The sequence below is a fragment of the Melozone crissalis genome, unplaced genomic scaffold (genome assembly GCF_028551555.1).
Source record: "Melozone crissalis strain CALT ecotype California unplaced genomic scaffold, PUWL_Pcris_2 ptg000002l_1, whole genome shotgun sequence".
In the NCBI taxonomy this organism is placed as follows: Eukaryota; Metazoa; Chordata; class Aves; order Passeriformes; family Passerellidae; genus Melozone; species Melozone crissalis.
This window is the reverse complement of record NW_026535780.1, coordinates 20,223,106-20,249,187: the sequence shown is the minus strand read 5'-3', so window position 1 is coordinate 20,249,187 and position 26,082 is coordinate 20,223,106. Positions and strand designations below refer to the sequence as shown.

Genomic DNA, 26,082 nt, shown 5'->3' with positions numbered 1-26,082 from the left:
TATAAGTATCTGGAAAAGGGCAGACAGACTGATTTGCCCAAGGTTACCTAAAATTTTTAGCAGAGCTCAGACAGAATCTGAACTTTCCAGTATGAGGACTGATGAATTATTTTAACTCGTCTGGTTCCTTCCCATGAAAGGATCTGCTGTGACAACAAGCCACCTTTATGTCCAAATTCTTGTCTTCTGAATGTGAATTTTTCCTGTGACTAGGCAAGTAGCAAACCTTCTCTCCACTCAAGGCCCATGCCCTCTCCTCTCCACCTTCTCTCCCACAGACAGGCTCTCTTTACCCTGTGCCTTCAGCCCATGCCCGGCATGTTCCTTCCTCACAGCCTGACTGAAAAAAAAAATAAGTCAGAAAGAAAATCACAAAGGATGTAAAAAATATTGAAGACTGTGAATTACCTTGGAGTTACCTTGCTTCCTTACAGGGCTGCTGTTTCATACCACACCTAGTCATTAGAATCAATAATTGTCCTGCAGTTAATGTTTGAGCTGCTGAATCTCTGAGGGCAAGTCTGAGGAACTATAAACTGGATAAGCACAGACAGACATCACCAACCTGTGCAAAGGTGATTCACACAGCTGAAAGAAAGAAGCATTTTTAGAGCAAAATAAGCATTTCATGTTACAGGTAAGGGATGATCTAACTGACATTTCACTGAAAGATTTTAAAAGTTGAAGCGGGGGTTTTGCTAGAGGATTTTCAGGCAGTGTTAGGAACTCAGCTGTCCCTGTAAAATGGATGACTGCTGTGCTAAGGCTTAGTCTGGTTTATATTTGATTTGGATCAATTTCCTCTGTTTTCTCTTTGCTGAATTTGAACATCTGAAATCAATCAACTAAAGAAAATAATATTTTTTTCCATGGAACCAAATACTTGTGATTGTTACTGATCTTTAATCTCCGGGAATATTCTTTGTTCTCCGAATGTTTATTATTGAAAGTCACTGGAATATTTGTATGATGGTTATCCTAGAGATTTCTCTTCAGTCATGGGAAGCGTGAGGGATTATTAGGGATATAGCACTGAGATGAAGCTAAGAAATGAAGGAGAAAATATGGCTCCAGTCCTCAATCCAGATCTCAAGCTGCTTTTAGTTAAGCTGATGCTATTCTAATCCTGAAACTGCCTGTTACTGAAAACTTTTAAATGAACCTATATATACAGGAACTCTGTTCTGAGTGACAGAGGAGTATGGATTTTGGGGTTTCAATCCTTGGCAGTGAGCTGATTCATGAGACTTGGTAACAGTTTCCACCCAAAAATACATGTTCAAGGACTGATCAAAACTTGCAAAAGGCGCCATAAATGATATGACATAAGGAAATGATGTTTATGTTCAAAGCGAAGGGAACATCAAAGGCAGTTGTCATGCAAACTGTGAAATGGCTGAATTTCCACTGCTGCATTTGGTAGTTGGATCTGGACAGAAGAACCTGGCCATGACACAGCCACATTTAGCAATTAATTTGACAGCATTTTCTGTCCCCAAAAGCAAAGTGGGATGTTTCCCCTGAAAAATTCTCCTCCCCTGGTAGGCCTTGCTGCTTTTTTTTTCCCCTGAATCCAGACCATGATACCCCAGACCACCCCATATTGTTTTTTCCCTGTTTTCATGGCCTCCCCCAATACTTTGAGCTCCCTGGTGTTCCTCCACCACTGGCTGTCAAAGGGGCACTTCCAGCCATGCCTCCTCCAGAGGGACAGACAAAACCCTGCAGGGAGCCCTGGGCACAGACTGCTGCCTTACAGGATGGACAGGGAACACCTCAGGCACTCTGTCCCACCTTCTGCCACAAATTAATAAGGAATTCATTTTTTGAAGTTCCCACATGGCTACTAAGTGCAGCAGGAACAGGCCAATATATTCAGGAGAGGGTGGCAGGAGGGGAGGGGAGAGGTTGTATAGGCAGAGGAACAGAAAGAATTTTCATTTACTGTGTAACCGGAATATCAGCAACAGTTTTGGTTTGAGGTGTCCTTCCAGGAGGTTCAAAGGGTATTCTCCTTCTCTCTGTCCTGCCTCTGCCACCTCCTCTGGCTCCACGAGGTCTGTGAAGGACCCACTAAGGAGGCATCACAGCCAAGCATCTACAGGGAGCTCAATTTCAGCCCTTGTCTTCTGACAAATTTAATGATTTTTCTGATCACTTCTGGTTTCAAAAGTGTGTCATATTATTTTCCAGTACTCACACAGTTATCCAAGGAAAGAGCCCAGTATTTCAAAGGCGGCAATTGCACACACAGTATAACACAGCTCAGAATGGGATTTGGAAGATAAACTCCTGTGGCAAGTCCTAGAATGGGTGCCCAAAAGAACAGCAGTGTGGGTAGGAGCTTCTGTATTTACAGGTCCCCTTTGTGTTCAGCCATTGAGGAAAGAAAAGAAGGGGGGAAATGGAGTGATGGGAAGCACAAGCAGGAAGGCATCTGGAGGGAGCTGTGCCTCCACACTGTGTTCTCCCCACTGGGGGCCTCCTTGGGGCAGATCTGTGGAAGGATTCCTGTAGGTGTGAGCCATGAAGCACCACTGAAGATGGCAGCACTATATGCCAGCTTCACCTCCTTGCAGAACTGGCCCCATCCTATTTGTAAAAATCTGGAGGCAGTGAGGAAGTAGGATAGCATTTTGCAAAAGCCATCTAATTTTCAGGAGGATGTAACATAAGCTATGGAAGTGTGTGATCAACATTTCTTTGAAATTTGAGGCAGAGAGTGCTCCTTGGACTTGGAAATTTTGTTTCCAGTAGCTATGTAGTTTTAGGGGTGCAGGCTTCCTTTGCCTCTGCAATCTGCAGGAAATTTTTGAATTTGAATTTTTGGAACTAGAAGACAGACACCTCATGACATTCTCTGCAAGACTTTTATCCTGTGGTTATAGCATTTCCTGTGAACATCTCATTGCTTTCAGTAAGGCAGAAATGAAAGTGGCTTTGCAGTACAGAATCATTGTAACAATGTGGTTGCATGGCTTTTTGGTGCAGGGTTCAATATTTGAGAGCTCTTTGGGAATCTCACATATTGTCTCTCTTGAACCATTAGGCAGAACCTGATGGGCACAGCCTTCCTTGGCAGCCCAGGGGTACCAGTGCTCTCATCTGTCCTGAGCAGATCTGTAGCTGCTCCTTGGGGACCGACTCCTCAGCTCTCTCCCTGCAGCCTCAGGAAAACTCAGCCTTGGTGTGCAAACAGCCTGGGCCAGCTCTGTGGGGCTAAAGTGACTGTCATCTCTTTGCAGGAGCTGAAGCAAAGCATATTCCAGTATGCTTAAGCTGTGTGGACTTCAGTTTCTGCTTCTCATTCACTCGGTGAGTTACAGGTTTTCCTTTGTTTATCTGTGAGCAAACGGCAAAGGTTGCCTGGAGCCTCTGAGCTCTAATCCATGGGTGTGCCAGCCCGCAGGTCAGGCAGCCCTGGTGCCAGCACAGTGGCTGTAACTCTGGGTGTGTCCCCAGCACAGGTGTGGCCCCCACAGCAAGTCGAGAAGACATCTCAGTCATTGGGGGAATAAAAACTTCAAAAAGCCTAGAAAGCACAAATTTACTCGTTTTGCCTCTTCTACTTCCTCTTTAGATATCACTGTTTCCAAAACATGAATTTTGTGCTAGAAAAGATTTAAATATACTGCAACAAATCACCAAAGAGTGAAAACATCAGTATCATGAGTTCTGCATTATAATCCATACATGTGCTGACATATTAAATGTATCCTAAGACATATAATGCCTCATAGCTTAAACTGTGCATGTTAATTTTGTATCCTTATTATTTGATTCCTGTGAATTCCATTTCAGAGGATTTTCTGGAACTGAAATGTATTAATTATGTTCTTTATGGGCCTTATGTATTAAATGCAATAGATTTACTGATGTTTGTAAAGGCTACAGCAGTGGTGACGTCTACTTACAATGAAAATTAACAGAAAAGATTGAAAAAATGCATGAAATTCAGGTTTAATTTAAAAAAAAAGCCTCAAAATATGGGGACCATGAGGGCTGCTACATGAGCTTCTCCTTTTCCCTTCCCATTTCACAAGCTGCTGCTTGTGGCAGTGCTGGCCCCTCCATGAAGCCACTCTGCAAGCCTTATAGCCATCTTCAGAAGATATACCAATGCATATGGACCAAGAGGTAAAGCCTCTTTCCCTTTCAAGCTCCTGAACAGTGATTCATGTGGTAGAAATATGTTTGGAAATATTTATGGTCCACATAAAGTAATTTTAATCAACAGAAGTGATATCGCTTACTTGTTTCACAGGCTGCACTTTGAACCTGTTGGTTTTTATAGCATCAGCCTTTGTTCCTCCATAGCAGGGAACATGATAAAGCAAAATCTGTCCATAAAAGAGACCCAGGAGCAGCCTGCAGGAACCAGGCTGTGTCAGCCTGTGTGACATGGGAATAGCTGTAGCAGGTCAGGCTCAGGGTCCTGATATCTGGTCCCTGGCGAGGCCAGCAGTCAGCATTTTGCAAAAATATTAAAAAGGTAGCTGCAAAGTGCATTGTCCTGGATGCATAACTATCAGATTGTATTTGTTGATATTCTTCTGCTCACACTATTATTCACTAACATCCTTCCCTCTCCTTCCTCAGCTCTCTGCTTTTCCCATTTTCGAAAGGAGTCACAAAGCCTTGTAGGCGAGCAGGACGGCATCTCTGGCTATTATTAAGAACAATATGGAATTATTGAAACACAACTTGTGACACTCACACACAGAGCAGTGCTTTAGGGTGAATTGTGCTGAACTTTGCTGTGTTTTTGTCATAGGCAGAATTAAGTTTTCCCTTGGTAATATGCAGACTGCTTTTCTGTGAGAAATTGAATAGATGTCCCAGCAGCAATAGGATCAAATCCAGAAGAAAAGTCATGCAGCAGAGAACACACACTCAACTCTGTGGTGTGATGGACGGGGTGACAATGGTACTCTAAGTCTGTAAAGCAAAATAAATTAATTTTTACTATTGAAGAAAAGAAACTTTACTTGTTCAGCCAAATAATGGAGCCCTTATTCTGACAGGCAGACACTCAGTGGTGTCAAGACAGGTGGTGAAGACAGGGAAATTGGGGAATCCTGGTCTTTCCTTTGAAGAAACAGGTTGATTATCTGAACCATAGTGAATTGTCTTGTGTGCACGGCCTGCCCTGAGAGGCTCAATTTTGCTTTGTTTCTTTTGTTTGGAAGCAAGAACAGCCCTGAAATGTTAGGGCAGGACTGTGGAGGTCTTTGGGCACTGGGGAGTGTGAGGTTAAAAACCTCATAAAAATTTGGCGGTAAAAACCCATGATGTTAGGACATTGCTAGCCATTAGGAAGACAGAGGCTGAGACAGATTTGTGTGACAGATTTGCCAGCAGGTAAAAGCCAAAGATCTGAAGGTCACATTTGCTCTCTCTGTGGCTTGCATTCACATGCAATTGATGTGAAGGCACAGGCCCAAGTGGCTTGCCCAGATGGCTGTGGCATGAGGGGGGTGCTGTAGGAACCCAGAGAGGGCCGCCTCATTCCCATACCTAAAAAATTTGATTTACTGGGGAAATTACAAGGGGTGCAGCCACAGCTCCTTCTCATCCCCAGGTGTGATGTTTGATTTCCAGACACACTTGTTTTCACAGGGCTTTGTGGTTCTTGGATAGGTCATGGATGGTCCTGCTGGGAACACAGGGGAGATCCAGCAATGATTTTATGAATTCCCTTTTGCTCTTAGTCTACTTTAATCTATTTTCTTCTTCTGTTTGCTCTTGAAGGTAGATCCAATCTCATTTAATTATGTAGTGGTCAGAAAAGGGCAGGGCAGAAGCCTTTGTTCTCTAATTACTTAATAAATCTCACTGCTTTTAAAAATTATGTATGCTAAAGAGCCTGGAGAGGTTCAGTGCAAGCCTGGAAGAGTCTCTGCCCTTGTACTGTAGCAGAAGAGCTCAAGGAGGCTCAGGGGTGGGGAGCTGCTGTTTGTGTGTGGTGGCAGCAGACATCCCTCATGTTCTTTCCTCCATCCCTCTCTCCCTCTCTCTCACAGGCCATGTGGCTTGGTCTGGAGGGCCTGAGTGTAACTGGGCCTCTGAAGGACATGGACTTCTCTGTGCAGGAAGGAGGAGGTCCACGCATCCTTCACCAGGTAACCAAGTGTCTCGTGTTATCCACTCTGGTGAAGCACCCCACAGCCTGCACACAGACACCACACGTGAAGGGTTGTCTCTGTGCTGGTGGGAAGAACAGTCCCTCAAGGGGATCCAAAATTAATTTTTAATTCCTCTCTCTGGGAATTCAAGAGGCTACATGCAAAGAGCAGGAGACAACCCCCTCTCAAACACATATTTGAGAGGATATCCTAAGACAGGGATTAATAAAATCAACATTCCTGGAGAATTTCTTTCCATGTAACTTGTGTCATCATTTTCCTTTGACTCTGAGGTTTTCCTCCAAAGCCATAACCACAGAAGAACAGATCCAGCTCCCAGGCAAATGGAGGATGTGTGTCATTTTTTTCCATTCCCATGCTCAGACAAAGCCTGTCCTAAGCAGACATTTGCTTTGGAAACAAACTGCAGTCGGGATTTCTTGCAGAATTCAGGAAACAATGTGAAAACTCCTCTGCTAAGGATCAGAAAAGAGCAGACTTGTTTGAGCAGACTCTTGGAATATCATTCTCCCAGCCAAACACATTGTTGGCAATAGATTTTAAAAGTCACAAAAGCGTGAAATTATTTTTATTATGGTGAAAATACTGAAAAAATGATGATTTTTCCCTCTGTTTTTGGTTTGTTTTTTTGGGTTTTTTTTCCATTGTAGTTCAAACTCGAGCCACCTGCTGTGAGTTTCAGAACATCTGGTGAAAAAGCTGGAATTATTGACATTGAGCCGAGGACGGGCATCCTGTATATCAATGGGTCTTTGGACTGGGAGACCCAACAAGTGCACAAGCTGCAGGTAAAAACTCAATAAAAAATAGGAAGGGAGAAGTATTCACATTCATCCTCTTTGGGTATACCTGGTAGTAAGAGAAATCGGTTGGAATTTGGAATCCTTTATTTTGCCTATGTTTACAGGCAGGTTTTTCTTTTTAGTACCAAGATTTGCTGGAAGACATATGGTTTTGTACCTCTCAAAGACTGAACAGGAAAATGCTCCTTAGCAGAGGAAGGCTATGTTCAGAAAACAAAAATTGTGATGCCAACACAACCCTTTAGCTCTCCTAATATGAGGGGAATACTTGACTGGAAGTAAAATCTAGCCTCATGAATGAGCTTTTCTTGTTATCCCTAAAGGCTGATAGAGTGAATTCTATTTCTGGAGTGGAAAAATGAACTATTGTAATAATTTAGAAAGCTTACAACATACACGGTGACCAGCTGAGATTAGCTCAGTTGGTTAGAGCATGGTGCTAATAATGCCAGGGTTTGATCCTTGTATGGGCCATTCACTTCAGGGTTGGACTTAATGATCCTTGTGGGTCACTTCCAACTTGGAACATTCTGTGACTCTGTGAAACAGTGTGAGTGAAAGACATTTAGGCAGGGAGGCACAGATCTAACCTCTGTCAGATAACAGCAGAAAGCTGTTGGGCAGATGTTGAACTCTAAGAGAGGAAAAGCTTTGTGTGTTTGTCCTGCTATTAGACCTTTTTCATGAGGATCTCACTAGTGCAAACGCTGTTGGGAATGGAGCAGTGGATGGGCAGTCTTTGGGTCTCAGTGCATCCTTGTCCTCTTAAACCATGTCAGAAATGGTGCTGTCATTTTCTGAGGCACCAGCAGCTGAGAAGAGATGGTCATGAGAGGATCAGTATCTGAACAGACAAAGTACATGATGATTTTTTTAGCCAGCCTTAGCAGTCTTTCTAAAGTCTATCACTTCAGGTTTCATGGTTTCACATTCTCAGCTCTAAAGCACCCTTGGCTTGGAAGTAGAGAGGGCAATTTCCTAGCCCCAGAAGTTAATAACCCTAAGCATGTGAATCATTTATAGACAAAAAGTGATGACAGAATGAAAAAGTTATGCTTGGTTAGGCATAAATAATCATGATTTTATCTATTATGTGCAAACAAAATTAAGTGTGACAGACATAATATATTCTTGGTGATTTAAATTTAAAGAAGGCTGGAAAATAAGTCAAATTGTGTAGAAAAAAAAAGTCATTAGAATTAGGAATTCATTTTTCTTTACTAACCCTTATATCAGACTATTTTTCTGATTTATATTTATAATAGCAATTATTTATAAATGCAATATCATGTTGGATTTTCTCCTTGTTTGCTAGAAAGTGCATATTGCTTTGTAAAGAAAAACATGAATTTGAAGCTGTGCAAAAATACAAGTAGTCTGCTGAAAATGGAAGTGGGAAATTGTCCTCTGAAAGGTGTCATCAGAAGCAGGAGTGGGTTATTTTGTTTTGGCATTGCATACTGTGACAAATTTTTGTCAGGGAGCTACAGTGGCAAATTTGTCCTGGCATGTTGAGCTACCCAGTGGTGGCTCTCACCAGATTTGCATGACAGTAAGAGTGACCTGGCATCTGACACCTTGATATTAATTTATGCCTTTTAACCCGTCTGCATGAAAATATTTACTTGCTGTTCTTTCTTTTTTCAAATCAGGTGGAAAGTCTGGATGAGAGTGGAGAGAGAGTTAAAGGTCCATATGCTGTTACAATACATGTGGAGGATATCAATGACAACCCCCCAAAATTTAACCAGACAAAGTACTACGGAGTAGTGAGGCAGAACTCTCGTCCAGGTAATTGCCACCATAATTAAATATGATCATTAATAGGAAGGTAGGTAAATTAGGCAGGAAGGTAAAGTTGTTGCTATACAAGCTGGAAAAAGATCAGTTTTTCTTCTCACTGGACTGTACAAAATAAGAATGAAAGCCTCTATAATATAATGAAAGGGCAAAGAGGTGGCCACTATGTGGTGTAAAGGAATGAGTGCAATCAGAAATATATTTTAGTACTTACTCTTTGCAAGTGTCATTTAACAGACAAATATTGCTGCTCTGTCCATTGCTCTGGAAAAAAAAAAAAAACAAAACACCAAAAAACAACAAAACCTTATGTTAGAAGGGGTTTAAAATTTAAAGGCTACCAAAGACTATACAGAAAGAGAAGACTAAGACTATCTGAGTCTTTACATATCAGTGAAAGAAAGAAAGAAAGTGCCAGGGTAGATATGGGGTATGTGCTTACCATGAGTGACGCTTCTCAGAACATGGGCTAAACCTCATCATTTAGAAGAGAGTCTTGGATTATGAATTGTAGTGATCCAGACCAAAAGTCATGCAAGTATCAAAGAGCAGTAAGTTGAGACTTACATCTTGGAATTAAAAGAAAGGACTCATAGAGTTGTTATTGCTGTGGCTATGGACTCAAGAAAAAGCTTTTGCTAAATAATAGGCATATAAACCTTCATGGAGTCAGAAAATTATTCTGAAACATATTACTGCATATTCTTCAGTGCATCCAAGTCAAAAAGATTTTGAATGCTGCCCTGGTTTGCAAAAGGTAAAAGTTGACTTACATTACTGGGTATTTCCTTATTTTTTTTTCACTGTATGATTGTTCTTTTATTGTATCTGTGTTGCAGGTCATGCACCATTTTTATCAAGGTTCTTTGGGTTTCACTGATTTGTGTAAGAACTGCAAAGTGGCCTTAAGGAGAGATCCCAGTGAGCTGAATTCTGGGTTCAGGCACTCTTGTGTGATAGATAGCTCTCTGCTGATTTAACTCTGTCGCCTTCTTCACCAGCTGGTCACCACCCCTGTTGTGATCCTACTAAGCAGCGCTGGTGGAGGGCTGACTGTGGGATGGCATACAGCAGTGTAACCTCTGCACATGGCTTCCCATGGGAGATGCATTATGGAACAATGGCAGCTCCCCATAAGTTGCTTTCCTGGTTTGAGAGCTCTGCTTGAATGGATTACGTGTTAAGGTTCAGTCTCTTCTCTTACCACTGTTTCTTCTCCAATCCAAACAGGCAAGCCCTTCATGTATGTCCATGCCACTGACCGTGATGATCCTACAACTCTCCATGCACAGCTGTCTTACAGCATTCTCCATCATTTTCCCAACCCTTATGCAGAAATGCTTTTCCAGATTGATAATGCAACCGGAGCAATCTCACCAAGCAGGAAAGGTACGTAAAAAGATTCTTGATTGCAAAGAGCAAGCATGAGTTCTGGGATATGAGTAGGAACAAAACAACAACACGGGTCTGATGCTACATTGTGAATAAATGTAGTCAGTGGGACATACTCCACTAAAGCCCTAGTTTTGGGAGACTCGTGTTTTGTCCCACCAAATTCAAGGGAAGCTAGCAGAAATGGAGATTGAGATCTAAAAGTACACTGAGAAGAGAGATAGATCCTCTGGCCTTCAGGACTCCACAATGCCATATCTTGGAATTAATTCTCTGCCATGAAATCTAGAAACCCAAAAGCAGTAACATGAAAAATGCCGAGAAAACTCAGCTGGACATGTGATCCCAACTGAATTGTAATGATTAGAAACTCCCATCTATTCTGCTGGGCTGAACAAGTGCCTAACTGGGTCTAGGGCTGTTCAGGGATGCCTCTGCACAAAATAAGACCACAGCACAGAGGCCCCATATGATTCCATGCACATGAGGCTATGCTGTTCAGAGAACCCAGAGGAAGTGGCTTGCTGAGGTTTGTCCCAAAGGACCATCTAAGGAGTAAGTCTGAGGCAGTTAAAGAACCATAGTGCATGTAGGAGGCAATGGGCAGATGAACAGCCCCCACAGCCTCTGTGTCATTTCTCTTGACTCTTTGCTCTGTCTCTAGGCTCTTATTACTTGGATCCTCAAAAGCAGGACAACTTCATACTTGTTGTCTCCGTGAAGGACATGGCAGGGACGACAGCAAATGCTTTCACCAGCAGTGTTGATGTGAGCATCACTGTGAAGGAGAGCCTGTGGAAAGCTCCCCCCACCATCTACATCAAAGAAAACTCAACCCAGGTCCACCCTGTCAACATCAGCAAGGTAGGGTCCTTGACCACACTCCATGAACTTCTCCTTGTACCACACAATTGTTTCCTCACAACTAACTGTGAAGGTGTCCCCACTGCATCCAACACCAGGTTCTTCAGAAGGACTTTGACACCTCCCAGTCACTTTTTTAATATGGCATCCTTTGGAAATGATTGTTAGTGGAGGTCTCATTGATTTTTTGTTAGCACAAAAGTTAATAGTTTGGAGGTGAGTGAGATACAGTCAATACAAACACTAGAGTGACTGAACTTTGCCTTTCAGTTTGGGACCAAAATCCAGTTATGGGGCCTCCAGGCTTTGAGCAAACCAAGAGATTTTTGGAGCTTATTTTGTGGTTAGTTTCTTCCACCTGCAGAAGAGCAGGGCAGGGGACCAGCTCCACAACAGCCCTGCTGTGGACAGTCCCTCACACTCAGGGACGCCTGCTGTGACTGGTTTTGTATCATGCAGCACAACTGCTACACCAAAAGTACCTTGAAAGGACTGAAATACCCTCCTTCACATCCTGCATTCCCAATATTCCTCTTTTCACAGTTCAAGCACAAAATATTTTGTTGATAACTGCAGACCAATAGCAGTGTATACATGAGTACATATTAACTAACAGGCCAACAGCCTTTCAGAAATATTTGACTTTGAAAAATGCCTTGGCAGTGATACTCCTAATGCTGTCATCCCTTGAACATGGCAGGATTCCATGGATCCTGTTCACAAGAGTAACTGGCTTGGTGCTATTCTCAGTGGCAGCCCAAGGAAATACAGAATGAAAACAGGTAGAAAGAAGACTAACATGTAAGGATGCACCCATTTTGGGGTCACTTGTATATACATTTCATTTGGGAGCCAATGTCATGTTGATTCTGCCTAGGGGAAAATGAAATGTAGCTGCTGCTATATAGAACATAAATGTTAATACTGACTCCATTAACTAAACAGTCTGTGTATTTAATTTCATTTTAAATGTGCGGCACCCCAAAAAAGAGCCTTTCTCATGAGCGTTGATGAATGTAAAGAGTGTGCATGCACCTATTTACAGATAGGTACCAGCTATTTGTTTGCACAGAATCACAGAATCATAGAATATGCTGTATCGGAAGAGACCCATCAGGATCATCGAGTCCAACTTCTGGCCCTGCACAGGACGCCCCAAGAGTCAGACCATGTGCCTGAGAGCATTGTCCAAATGCTACTTGAACTAATGAAGGCTTAGTACTGTGACCACTTCCCTGGGGATCCTGTTTCAGTGCCCAGGAACCCTCTGGATGTAAAACCTTTTCTTGATATCTAACATAGACCTTCCCCAACTGAGCTTCTTCAAGTCCTGCCCCTGGTCATGAGAGTGAAGAGGTCAGTCCCACCCCTCTGCCTCCCCTCATGAGGATGTTGAGGTCTCCCCTCAGTCTCCTCCAGGCTGAACAAATCAAGTGGCCTCAACTGCTGCTACTAAGGCCTCCCTTCCAAACCCTTCACCATCCTTGTGGCCCTCCTTTGGACACTCTATAATAGCTTAATGCCTTTTTTATAATGTTGTGCCCAAAACTTCATGCAATACTGGAGGTGAGGCTGCCCCAGCTCAGAGCAGAGCAGGACAATCCCCTCCCTTGCCTGGCTGGTGCTGCTGTGCCTGATGCCCCCAGGACAGGGTTGGTTCTCCTGGCTGCCAGGGCACTGCTGACTCACATTCACCTTTCCACTGACCAGAAACCCCAGGTCCTTTCTGTGGTGCTGCTCTCCAGCCTCTCGTTCCCCAGGCTGTCTGTACATCCAGGATTGCCCCATCCCAGGTGCAGAACCTGGCACTTTGTTACAACTTCATACTGTTGATGACTGCCCATCTCTATAATTTATCAAGGTCTTTCTGCAGGGCCTCTCTGTCCTGGAAGGAGTTGGCAGCTCCTTCTAATTTAGTGCTGTTTCATTGTTCCATTTCTCTGAATGAAATAAAACCAAGCAACAGGCAGGAATAGAGAGTGTTAGGAGAGGAAATCATTAGTATCAAGATATTAAAACAAAAATAATCCTTTTTTCCTCATAATCACTCTTTATCTCCACATCACCAAATCCTTTTATAAAAAGGTATGTGTTGTATCCCATCTGGACAGATGGAGAAACTGTGGCAAAGTGTCTTCAGCACACAATTCAGAGAGCAGAGGTGTATTATCAGTCTGATTTTCTGCAGTTCATCCTGAGAGCCCCCCAAACTGTTAATTTTCTGGTTTATGAAGCTAACAGGAATGCAGTTGTTTCTGTTTGTGGTCCAGAAATAATCCCTGTTAAATCTCACTCTACACTTCTAACTTCCTACCCTGATTTATTTTTTGGGTTTTTTTTAGGTGCAGTCAAATGAACCAGATGTAATTTATGGCATTTTTGAAAAAGAAAAGCTGCCAAGGCTTCCATTTTCCATCAGTGAGAATGGGGATATTTATGTGACCCAACCATTGGACAGGGAAGAAAAGGATGCTGTAAGTAAACACATAAAGCTTCACTGATGGCAGAAAGCACAGCAGGAAGCTGATTATTGGTGTGGGAGTAAATATGACAAAGCTCAACAGAATGGAAGGGAGACGGGGAAGGGGAGAATAGATAAAATTTTGTCTCTTGTCACTTCTGTTTGGAAATGATGTGATATATGTGAAAGTTCATCCACCTATTTTACTGTAAACAGGCTTCAGGTCCTTACCCTAGAGTGGGTCTGGCAGTAGCAATACCTGCCCACAGCATATGTACAATGTACAGCATGGACCAGCTATGGCAGGGCTGTAGGTGCATAAGTAAGAGATAGGCAGTGGAGTGAAGGAGATCTGGAAGTTTCAGATCTACTTCAGACCTTGGGGACCACAGATTTTAAAATCCTTTGAGAACTCAGCCCTCAGAAGCTAAAGGGTGATGGAAGAGCGCTGATTTAAACAGAAAACACTGAGCAAACTCATGAGAGAATATTTCATATTCCTGTAGTTAGATACTAAGATGCAAAACATTGTCACAGTGGGCATTCAAACCATCTAATTGCCATATTCTTGTTGCAGTATACATTCTATGTGGTGTCAAAAGATAACACAGGAGAACTGGTGGAGAAGCCTTTGCAAATTCACATTATTGTGGAAGACATCAATGACAATCCCCCTGTGTGTCAGCAGGACCTCACCATAATTGAAGTTCAAGAAAATGAAAGTGGAGGTAAGAAAAGAAGTTCTGTTAATTTATACGCCTCACTGTATTCATGCTGTTTCCAGCTGTGTGTGAATGAAGCTAAAAAATCTGATCCCAAAGACTAAAACATGACTGTCCCAGGGAAATGTTTTCCTGTGCAAATAGCCCTCCTGTTTTCCCTTCAATAATTCCTATGGAAAGGATTTCAAGAACCTGAGAAGGACAGACACAAAACACCTACTTTAAAAATGCTGTTTTATTTAAAATATAAAACTGCATTTTCCCACAACCACAGATTTGGATAACTGCTTAGACTGTGTAAAGAAAAACACCTCTTTTATTACCAGTACAAGAAATGCTGTTCTTAAAGTGGTATGAGCCCATTTTCCCTCATCCAGATGCAGCTCCAGCATAAAGCCTCTGACTTCAATGGACCATTACCAAAATCTTCCAATGTCTTGACATCAGTTATTTGGTTTCAGGACTGAAGAGTCTGCTCTTAGTCTTTTGGACTGCCCTAACCCCAAACCAGTATGTTGGGAGGCTAAAGCAAAAACTCCCAATAGTGAAAAGATTGCATGTCCATTAAAGTGTTTTCCATATAGCTTTATTTTTGTTGGCCCTCTACCCTTTGCACTGGCATCACTGTTGTCACTGTGTACTTCTGTGGAGACATGGAGCCACTGCAGTCTGTCTGATTCCCATCTCTGCACTGCTACAGGGAGTAATATTGGCACCGTGTTTGCTACGGACATGGATCAGGAGGACAGCCTTAACTCTCGTCTGCATTTCCAAATCCAAAGTCAGGAACCTGAATTCCCCACAAATGATCTCTTCTCTATTCAGCAAGACACTGGGACTTTGCAATTAACTGGCCGGTCCTTAAACAAGCGTGAATCAGCCAAGTATTTCTTGAAGGTCCTGGTGACAGATCCTCGTAAGTAATGCCTGCTGTTACACTTTGGAATAACTCTGTCCACACTGGCAGGACTTGTGTTCAGTGTCTAAGGGATGTGGGGAGACAAGGAGGATTTGCTGAATAGGCAGTAGCACTGAGAGCTGTCTTGCTCTGGCATGGTACTTGTCCTGTTCTTAAGATGCAGGGAGATGAATCATGATTCATAATGCAAGCATGGAAGGGAACCAGCTCTAGGACAGAGTGTGGCTAGATTGGGAAGCTTGTTAACAAGTACTTCAGAAGGACATTTCCTTCCACAGGGGGAAAAAAATGAAGAGATCATGATTGTGGTTTTCCCCAGATCTTTCAAAGAGACTTAACGGGAAAAAAAAATCAAGAAATTAAACACAGCTGCTCAGACAGTCCAGATAATATTTTAAAACATTAAGAGAATATTAAGCTGAAAAACACTTAAAAAATTATCTTGTCCCTTATGTAAATTGTCATGAGTCCTTTGTGATTCACTGAATGGAAAGGAAATCAAACTTCATACCAAAGCTTAAAGCTTTGTGCTGGAATCCCTACAGTCAGGCAAAACTTGTGCATGAAGGAACTGGAATGGAAAGATTGTCTGTAAATGAAATGGTATCATTTTGGCAGATGATGGAAAACGTTCCAGAGGGAGGAAGCTGGTGATTTGTCTTGAATGCTTATGTGAACTCCATCCAAACAATGTTGTTTAGAATTTTCCTTAACTTTCAGCTCATGAGGCATGTTCGTAAAACACTAAAATCCATCTATATATGGGTATATTATGCTTCTTAAGTCACGACCTGCCATTGGTTTGGGTGCCCCTGCTCAGGTAGTGATTAGATTTACATGAATCTGAAATCTGCCTGTAACAAAACTGGGGATGCTGACTGATGACCGAGAGGACAAGGGAGCGTTAACAACCCAGGGCTTACTTTTTGACATGGAAAAGTTATACTGAGACAGCTAACACAATTCATAGCTATCATCATCCTGGAAAACAGATATGGTTTTAAAAAGTGAGGGGAATGAAACAGGATGGGACAGTGCTAGAGAAATGGGGAAGATCAATGGTAAGAAGTGAGGTTGTCATTGACTAAGAGATATCTGAGATAAGTGCTTCTCTCAATTTAGTGCTTAGATTGGGCAATCTGGCAATCTCACTTTTGCTCACAGGGAACCCTTCTGGAGGAGAGTTATTTTTGGCAGAAAGGCTGGTGTGATGTTGTTTGTCTCTTTCCATGCAGAATTCGAAACAATCTGTAATGTGGAAGTACACGTCATCGACATCAATGATCAAATTCCCATCTTTAACAATTCAGATGTGAGTACTTTTAACACCATTTTGGATGTTCCAATAACTTTTGACAAGGATTTTAGCATGCCTTCAATGTTTATAGGGTGTCAGCAGGAAACTAGCCCTTTACAGACAAAGTAATAGAGTAAATACTAGTAAAAATAAAGGTAAAATATTGCTGCAAGTCTGCATATAAGCTCTATCTAGACAGTGAGCAATGGGACAGATTAACAGCTAATTATGAAATTTAGGGTCATTTGCTCAGTGGAAAACTGTGTACAGAAAGAAATTTTTCTATTAAATTAGTTTATTCCAGAAATGCAAGTTCTGAAGGGAAAGGGGGAAGAAAAGGCTTTAAAATTAATCAAACAGCTAAATGGAAAAAAATGCTGGTGTCTCCCAAGTACCTTTCCAAACACAGCACTAGTGTACCCACAACAGCCGGAAGATGAATGGGAATCAAAAGTCCTGTGTGGTTTGGCCGGAAACAGTGGTCCAATGATCCATGCCCAAACCTGATTCCGGGATGGGTGTCAGGCTCCTGCCTTTTCTCTGGTGGAGGTGCTGGCATCTGGCAGAGACCTGCAGACATTTCATGACTTCTGCCTGATGGCCTAAGCCTCCTGGCAGACACTGGAGTGGCTGAAGTACTTACAAAGAGGTGTCCCAGCTCCCACCACTCCTGCAGGCCCTGTAGGTGGTGGGCTCAGGAGAGATGTCTGGCCTGTCAGGCACAGTTGTCCTTTCAGGGAAGCTGTGTTGGTTTTTGGGCCTTGCAGACTGTATTGCCCATCTCTCAGATGATGGCACTGGCAGCCCAGTCTCATGCAGACAAGGTTGCTGCAGAGCAGGTTTTACACCATCTCACCTCAAGGTCTTGGTCCAGGACCTGGTCTCAAGGTGAGGCTTCTGGGCAAGGGCGCACATTAAACAGTCAGAGGAGCTGAGATGCCAATGTGGCAACAACCTATGGTGCATGAAGCAATCAAACATTTAACAATGAGTGGCCAGGATGCTCACAGGGTACAGAGAAGCTGTACTATCCCTTCTGCATGATCATGGGCTGGTTTTCACAGCGGAACTAAAGATTTGGGACTGGTGCTGTACTAGTGGCACTGACATAGATCCCATTACCTACAATAAATGTGTGGCTAAAAAGCTTCCCTCCTTTGTGTGATTGCTGTGGGTTAAAATAAATCCACACATGTGGGTCACAAGCTTGTGGTTGTGCTGAAATTCTTATCCACAAATGGTTGTGCTGAAGTTCTTATCCACAAACGGTATGTCATGTTTCAATGACACCTCTCTCTCTTCAGTATGGCAGTGTGACTCTGGCAGAAGATATCCCCATAGGAAGTCTGATATTAGAAATTGAAGCAACTGATGGAGATGAGCCTGCCACAGGGAGCTCCCTCATCATTTACCAAGTGAAGGAAGGTGATCCAAACAACACGTTCATCATAGAGACCGACTCTGAAACAAACCGAGGGTTCATCAGGATTAACAAGGTGAATAGATGGATTTATTCTTCTCCTTTAGTGTTACTTATTTGTTATACACAGTTATTGCCCTGTGGATTTGTGAGGAGGTGAGGACTGGTGGTGGAGTAGGGACACCCTAAGCATGGTGCAGCCTGCAGGAGGCCCCACTTTTGGACTCAGGCTCTGTGTCTGTGCAGTGCTCACACACACACCTACCCTCCTGCCTTTGCTGTGCCCTCACCACCACCAGCAGCTACCTCCACTGGCTCTGCTGCTGGCTGCTTCTCCAGAAGAGCAGATTCTGGCCAATGAAGTGGGTCTTTATGCACCATAATGACAAAAAAAATTACATTATTTTAGTGATTTTGCAGCAGCATTTCTGGACAAGAGAAAGCCAGCTAATGCTTCCATGACTGTGGTGGTAGTGGTGGGCTGTGAAGGGGCAGATTCTCCTCCCTGCAGTTGCTCTGGCCATTAGTGGCCTTTGCAAAGCAAGGGGCAAGTGTAGCCAGCATGTCTCAATGTCAGCATGGAGATGTAGTTGTTCCTGATGAAGGGAACATTAACTGTGACCAAGCCAAGGACAGCGTGTGCTGCAGTAGGTGACACAGCCCATATGCTGAATGCTGGAGACAGGAATATAAGGAACACTTTCTGCTGCATCCATGAATTTCAATAATGAAATCACTCTCCCTTTGAAGTGAACCTTCTCAAAGGTGCTTGGACTATGGCTCCAGAAAGCTACCACTTATTTTCCAAGGGGTGCTGTATTGTGTGCCTCCAGCTCGTGTGCTGGCCAAGTGCAGGCAGAGGCAGCATTTGGTGAACCATCTTCAGCATCAACATCAGCATCAGCCTCCTTTTTTCCCAAGGAGGCAGCTGTGAGAAACTCTGTGGTGTAACAACCCTTGTATGACTTTTGGCACCCGGAGGTCGTTTGAGGCCTTCTCATACAGAGCTATAAATACTATTTCTGTAAACAGGATATTGTTATTAAACTTAGTCGGGCAGGTGGCAACATTATTAGAAAATGCAGTTGCTGAGGAGGCCTCTAAACAGGCATATGGTTTCGTTTAAATGGAACATTCCCAGTGTAATTTTCTCCTGTCAGCTCTCCTTTATTTTGCCTTTTTGCTTGCATTTGGGATGCAATCTCCTCCTTGAGAAGAGGGGGACATTTTAGTTTCTCATTGGAGCTCCCCACAGCAGCAGAGCCATTGCTTCACAAACCCTTTTTTTTCCTAATTCATCCAGGCTCTTGATTTTGAAACAATGCCTGTGTACAACCTGGTGATCAATGCCACAAACCCCGAGCCACTGGTGGAAGGCGTGAATTACAACTCGAGCTCTCTCACCAAGTTAAAAGTTTCTGTGACAAATGTGGATGAGCCACCTGCTTTCCGGACGCCATTTTACGAAACAGAGGTGTCTGAAGACATTCCTGTCAATACCTTGGTCATGACGGTGGAGGCCTATGATCCTGAAGGGGATTCTGTACGGTAAAAAAGAGTGACTGTAATTAATTAATTCAATTGAGGGTTTCAAAAATGGTTCAAAAGGACATGCAAGGAAAAGATGCCTAATACTTGGCATGTGGAAAAATATTGCTTTTACAGAACTCCTATCTCCTAGTAGAAGGGGGATGTGTGGTGGGGTAGGGGCCAGCGACACTCCTGCAGCTGGGTAGTACTTTTCTGACCAGATTTGTCTCTGTACTATGCCAAACATCAGCCTTGAAACAGGAAACCACAAGGGAAGCAGGCTAATTTATATGTCCAGGAAAAAGGTAGAGCTGGACTGAGAGTATCAAGGTTCCATGTCCACAATGCCTTTATCAAAAAAATAAGGCATATACTGTGTACCCCTGAACCAGTAGGAGAGTAGCTGCTTTTCACGTCACACAGGAAACAACCAAAATGCACAACCTCAACTTTTTCTCCACCAAAATACATATCCTCAAGTCTACAACTGAAAAAGAATTCATTTTATTTCCTAGCTGTCAGAAATGATGCATCTCTTTCTGTTGTGGATGCAAAGCTCTGTGTAAGACAACTCCTGTGCTGTGTTGCACGGTGTAAATGTACTTTACACAACAGAGTCAGATGGAGGAGTTATTTGTGACTTTTGCTGGACAATTCCCAGCTGGAACTCTGAACAGATCAGCTCAAAATAAACAGTTCTTGAAATTTAACTGAAATTCAGCAAAACACCAAGTGGTTAATGGAGTTGCACAATGTGACTCTTAGGCCTCCTGTGGGTTCTTATTCCCAGAGATTTCTCATCTGGCTTTCTACTTGCCCCTAACTTTTGGGAACTTATCATGTTTGGCCTTCTGTCAAACTAGTTTGAAAGGGAGCCACATAGTCCAGAAGCTCTGGGGGATGATGACAGAGACATATGACAGGAATTTAGCTATACATAAACCACATTTCTGCTAAAAATAGGTTAAAGAGCATAAAATAAAAAGTATGAAAAGTAGAAGATGTACAAGCATGCTGTTTCTAGTGTAAAGGGTACTGAAAGAACAAAAACATTGAATGAGAAGGTCTGGTCGCTTCTATTCAAGCAAGTGCCTGTGCTTTAACTGGGTCATATGTTCATGGTTAAATTTGTGTAAGTAAATACCCAGGGACCTTGGTGATTTTTTAAACAATTATATAAATGCAATTATGTGGTGATGCTTAAAGCACACTCTGTTCCAAGGCTGCCCCAATGGTAGTAACATTGGCTTCTCCAGACTGCCAGAAGATAATCACCATGGTTCTCCTTGGGGTCCTGGTCCCTCCTCAATCCACAGAAGGGTTCCTGGCTGCACTGGCCCCTCTGTTCCCCAGCCCTTGGCTTGTGGCCCCATCAAAACCAACGTGTGGGAGATGTGATGGGGTGAGATGGACATGGGGCTTGGACAAGTCATACTTCTGGACTGAAAGTTCAGTGCCATCCCAGGTTCCCCATTTAGAAGGAAAGTGGAATTGCAAGCACACAGGCTACAGCAGAAATGGCATTTCTGTAGTTCTGCTCTCACTCTTATTCTGGATGATTTTGGCCTCTCTTTCTCTGTCTGTGTCTCCTGGTTGGCTGTAGTATCGTAGTACTGTGACTCTTCCAGGAACCTTCTCTTTCAGTACAACTGTAATCAAGCTTCTTACATAAAGTCACCAAGGACGTATTTGCTTTGTTGGAATTTTTTTCCCAATTTGGAACAGTATATATGATTTTTTTCCCTCCCTATTTCTTTCCAAAGGTACTCCTTGGAAGGTGACGTGAGGAAATGGCTGATAATTGATTCAGCCACTGGGCAGGTATACACTGCTTCACCTTTGGATCGAGAAACTGAAGAAATATACCGAATAGAGGTTGTTGCATCAGAGCTAAGTAAGTGATGAAACAACTAAATATACACACAGAGGAATCCCCTGTCCTTACTCTTTTATGAGGAATTATCATACCTACCATGATTAAACCCATGAAAAATACCGGAACATGTAATCTCAGATATACATCCTGTGGTGTATCCTTAGAAGTATATATTTCTTAAGAATTTAAATTTCCTGAAGAACTCTTGATGCTGTTGATAACAAGGATTAAAATAGCTTTCATGAAGTTTGGTATGGTCTTATATTTGCTTGAACCACATGACATATAGAGAAGATTCAAATTTTTTCACTGTTTTCAGTATCAATATTTTCTGCTGTTTTTTTCTCTAGAGCTTTGAAGATTTTAGTCTTTCTCCTAGGTATGATTAGGCTTCCTGAAAACGTACCCAGAGAGTAGTTTGTAACCTTCTACAGAATTTCATTTTGTTACAGTTAAAACGAATACTCTGTCTGATCTGAAATATATTAGGACTTCTAGTTCCAGCTATTAAATCCTTCAATTTTGGCTTGCATTTTCTGTCTATAGAAGAGGGGTGGGAAACTCAAGGCATTTCATGCTTAAGAGCGCTCCAAAGAGCACTGGTCACTTTGGATGTGACTGCTTGCTAGACATGATGGAAATGACAGATTACTAGATAAGATCTGCCTCCTTTCCCTTGCTAGCGTTCTGTAGCTTGCAAGAACTGGTGGTAAATAAACAATGCTTGTTAAAAAGTAGTGGCAGCTGCCACAAATCCCTCAGGACCTCCTGAGACCTTGTTTCTGCCACCTTTAGACAGAACACCACCTTTCAGTGCCTATCTGATGGTGTACCTCTCTGATAGCTGCAAATGCAACAGCCCGGAGTATAAATCCAAGATGTGCATGTAACTTTGCATTCTGTTAAACTCAACAGATAATGCAGCTCAGAAATCCAAAGCATTGTTGACTCTACACTTACGTGATGTGAATGACAACTACCCACAAATAGCTACGGATTTTCCTGCTTTCTTCTGCTACCCAGTCAGCGGAGGAGAGAGAACTCTCATTCAAGCTACTGATGCTGATGAACAATTCTTTTATTCAAAATTTACTTTTTCCCTTGCGGATGACATGAATGCAAGAAATAATTGGGAAATCTCAAAATTCAACGGTAAGCTAATTCAGCTGTTCTTACAACGATATGGGACTCACTTGGTACTCTGGTGAATATGAAGAATTACACAATTCCTTTACACTGTTATTATTGCATAACCAGTGTCCCACATAGAAAAAAAATTGGGTTGTTGAGAACACCAAAGTCATTAATTATTTTTTGCAAGAGGTAAAACCCAGTATGTTGCAAGCTATAATTTCATTAGGATTTTTGAGAGAAGAAGAATGTAAATATGAAATATATGTGTGTTGAATGAACACAATTCACTACTGAAAAAGAAATAGAACAGTTTGCAAACTGTACATTTCTGACATTTCATGCAAAAGGAAGTCCTGCCTCACAAAGTGAATGGAGCTTTTTGAAGGGGACAGTAAGCACATGAATAAGTGCTTGGCTGATAGAGCCCGACTGAATTAATAAAACATGTTTGATAAATTGTCCCACTAGAGAAAGCTGGGTTGCCACAAATTTAAAGTTATGAAAGAATAAATAATAATTTAAAATTCTGGACTTGGAGTAAACAGTCAGCTCTTGCAGTGAAGGGAGCTCATGTGTAGTTTTCCAAAGGTTTTTTGCTGGGATCTGCATAACTCAATACATATGGATGTGCAATGAGGAGGGAAAGTTTACTCAGTATACAAAGTTATTGGAGTAGGAGCCAAGCGTGAAGAATTCTTCCAAGACTGAGTTGGTTGAACAATAAAATTGACAGGTGCTAGTGAACCCTGGACTCCCAAATTCACTTTTGAAATCATGGGTGCTGAGCTGGCCATTATGAATCAGGAAGGAGAACTGCAAGCAGTTCCATGGAAATGTGAGATCAGCAGTATTCAAATAAACAGGTCAAATATTGAGGATTACCGGGAAACAACCAGAGAAGAAACCTGAGGACATCATTATGCCCCTGTATAAGTCCATAATTTCTTCAATCTTTCAACTCCAGTCCCTCTATCTCTATCATAAAAATGCAGTATAAGTGGAAACAGGTTTAGATAGGGTGACAAGGATAATCAGAGTTATAGAATGGCCTGATATAAGGAAGTCTATACGAGCAGCAAAGTAAGCTACTACTTTTAATCATGGAAGACAGTAGGGAAAGAATGCAATAGAGAGATATAAAATTATGAATGCTCTGGTCAGGGTGGCCAAGGTTCATCCTTTGCTCTCTCTTCCAGTGCACAAACCTGGGACCCTCAAGTGAAGCTTGTGGAGTTATTTACAGTGCAGATAGAATGAGGAGGTAGCTGACTTGGGAACTTGCTATTGCAGGGTGTTGTGTGTGCAGAAATTTTCTACAAGTTCAAAGCAAGAAATTACATCTTGCTCAAGAAGTCCTTGAGCTGAAAATGTTTAAAGTGTGAGAGGGAGGAGGAAGTAAAATATATGCTTTCTTTTTCATCGTAATCGCCATTTATTCTGAAAACAAGATACTTACATCAACAGACTTTTGATCTGATCCCAATGGCTGGTTTCACCTTTTCCAGTTTTTAAAGAGTCTTAGATGAGACAGTGTAAGTTCACTAGAAGGATGGTCTGTCCTACATTTCCTTGGGAACAATTTAAGCTGGTTGTGGTCTCTATGTGCATAGGGGACTATTCCAGGTTCAGATGGGATGCTATCAGTGTAGCACTACCCAAGATCAGATTTGGCCTGATGTAGAAATTAGGAAGGAAATTTTATAGTCATATTATGATGAAGGCCAGACTAGGCTTGCAGGTATTCCCTTTTTACTTAATGTCTGCAAACCAATGAGATCCTGGAAGACATTGAGGAAAACAGGAATTACTATCATGTGCACAGACTTAAAAAAAAAAAAGTCCACTTGAAGCTGGTATGAAAGCTGAATTAACTTTCTTTCTTGTGCTGACCTGAATGTCCCATTTCTTACTTACAGCTACTCACGCTTACCTGTCCCTGAAACATGCTAACTTTGAAGAGAAGGTGTATGATGTTCCAATAATACTTAATGACAATGGAAAACCGCCTTTGGAAAACAAAGTGAATCTTAAAGGTAATCTATGCACACAACTATTACCTTCAAGAAGCAGTTACATTTATAAATAACCAAATGTGACCACTAAACTTCTCATTAACCTCATGGCATTTCCTTTTGCAGTAAGCATCTGCAAGTGTTCCAGTGAAAATTCATGTTTTATTGAAATAGACCGTCAGCACTCCTGGCCAACCGCTGGGCAGGCAATTGGGATTCTGCTTGCAGTCCTGATCATCATTGGTAAGTCACTTCTTCCTGGCTGATTTGAAGCCAGACCTCTGAGATATGATGGTGCTGCTGCATTTCTGACAGGAAGTCACTTGTTGGGTGAAGACTTGTCAAGCATGTTGCAGAATGAGTGAAAGAGGGAAGATCCCATGATCTTCCCTCTTGATGGCTGCAAACTTCTAAGGTTTTGGTTGTAAGAAAAATATCCAATGGCACAACAACCAGTTGGGACAGAAGAAACTGCTGAACCTCTAGTATAGTGTCATTTCATTGCTACTTACTGCCCTTTGCCTGTCAGAGAGGGGATTTGAGTTTTGTCTTGGGCATCCAGATTATAGTAAAAATAGTGAAGCTTCCTACTTATGGTATCTGTAGCTTATAGTCATCATTTTATTCTCCTATTTCAGCTTTACAGGTTTACATCTTTCATATTCATTCTAACAGTGATAAAGAGGAAATAAATTTATATACAGTATAACAAACTCATAATGATTTTAAAAGATCAAATGATACATTATATCATTATACATATATATATATGTATGAGGGACTGCATCTCAAGACAAACATACAAATCCCTGCACAGAGGGAGTGGGGGGGCTAAAACAGACACTTTGCCATCTGATCAGACCCTAGAGGAAAAGTTTTCCTTTGGAGGAAGGCCTCTGAGCCCCAAGGCATCTGATCCTGCCTAGGACTGACTGGGTTGATGCTCTTGGTCTCATGCTGCATGGTCCTTCCTCAAAGCTGCTTCTGTTCAAGAGCACTGTGGATATTACAGGGCAGTGTCATGGCCCTTGCTGGAACATCTTTTCAGAAAGTTTTCTCTCCCCTTTACTGACAAACACTCTCTCTTTTTCAGGTGCCATTTTAGCAGGTGTGTTTTTCCACATGAGATACAAAGAGAAAAAAGAAAAGAGCCATCCCAAGGATGCAAAAGATAATGCTGAACTCAACAGACTGACTTAATGACTGTTTTGTCTCTCTTAAGAGACAAAACCGCCCTTTGGGTTGTCAATGAGTGAACTGTGAAGCTTCCAAAGCCCAGAGATGTGCTATCACAAAAACAAAAAAAACATGCAAAAGTAGACTCCCAGGGGTTTGGCCTCACTTTTGTACATAATAGTCTTTAGTCACAAAACATAAAACATATGTAATCTTTAGCCATTAACGAGCTTATCAGCTTTGACTAAAGTGTTAACAATGACAGCACCAAATGCTGAGCTCCTTCAGGGATCTATACATTGGACCAATCTCCTTCATCTGACTGCTGATGTAAATATGGACTTTACAGAGGACTACATTTTGTTGACCTGCACATATTTGTCTCTTTCCAATTCTGTAAGTCACTGAACAGCAGACTGGGGAATAGTCCTGTGCTACATTTGAAGATACTCCATGAAGTTGTAGGAATCACTGTGACTCTCAGCAAAGGAGATCCCAAACTTACTGCAATCTGTAATCTGCCCTGGGCC

The 26,082-nt window shown here is 42.2% G+C and overlaps 1 protein-coding gene across 1 annotated transcript; it reads left to right on the top strand.

Annotated features, from left to right (window-relative positions):
• Nucleotides 1–3,224: 3,224 nt before the first annotated feature.
• Nucleotides 3,225–25,576, top strand: CDH17 (cadherin 17). Its single transcript, XM_054294752.1, has 17 exons — nt 3,225–3,315; nt 6,024–6,122; nt 6,797–6,934; nt 8,602–8,740; nt 9,980–10,138; nt 10,806–11,005; nt 13,348–13,479; nt 14,044–14,194; nt 14,889–15,104; nt 16,343–16,419; nt 17,709–17,900; nt 19,128–19,372; nt 21,118–21,248; nt 22,146–22,382; nt 24,281–24,397; nt 24,503–24,619; nt 25,470–25,576. The coding sequence occupies exons 1-17, from the start codon at nt 3,271–3,273 to the stop codon at nt 25,574–25,576; spliced, it is 2,502 nt and encodes an 833-aa protein (XP_054150727.1). The 5' UTR covers nt 3,225–3,270.
• The last annotated feature ends 506 nt before the right edge of the window (nt 25,577–26,082 follow it).

Bases quoted from the DNA above. Each gene is read 5' to 3' on its own strand.
- CDH17 (XM_054294752.1), top strand. From the start codon at position 3,271: ATGCTTAAGCTGTGTGGACTTCAGTTTCTGCTTCTCATTCACTCG. The intron at 16,420-17,708 runs GTGAGTACTTTT...CTCTCTCTTCAG, and splicing joins CCATCTTTAACAATTCAGAT to TATGGCAGTGTGACTCTGGC. The intron at 21,249-22,145 runs GTAAGTGATGAA...TAAACTCAACAG, and splicing joins GGTTGTTGCATCAGAGCTAA to ATAATGCAGCTCAGAAATCC.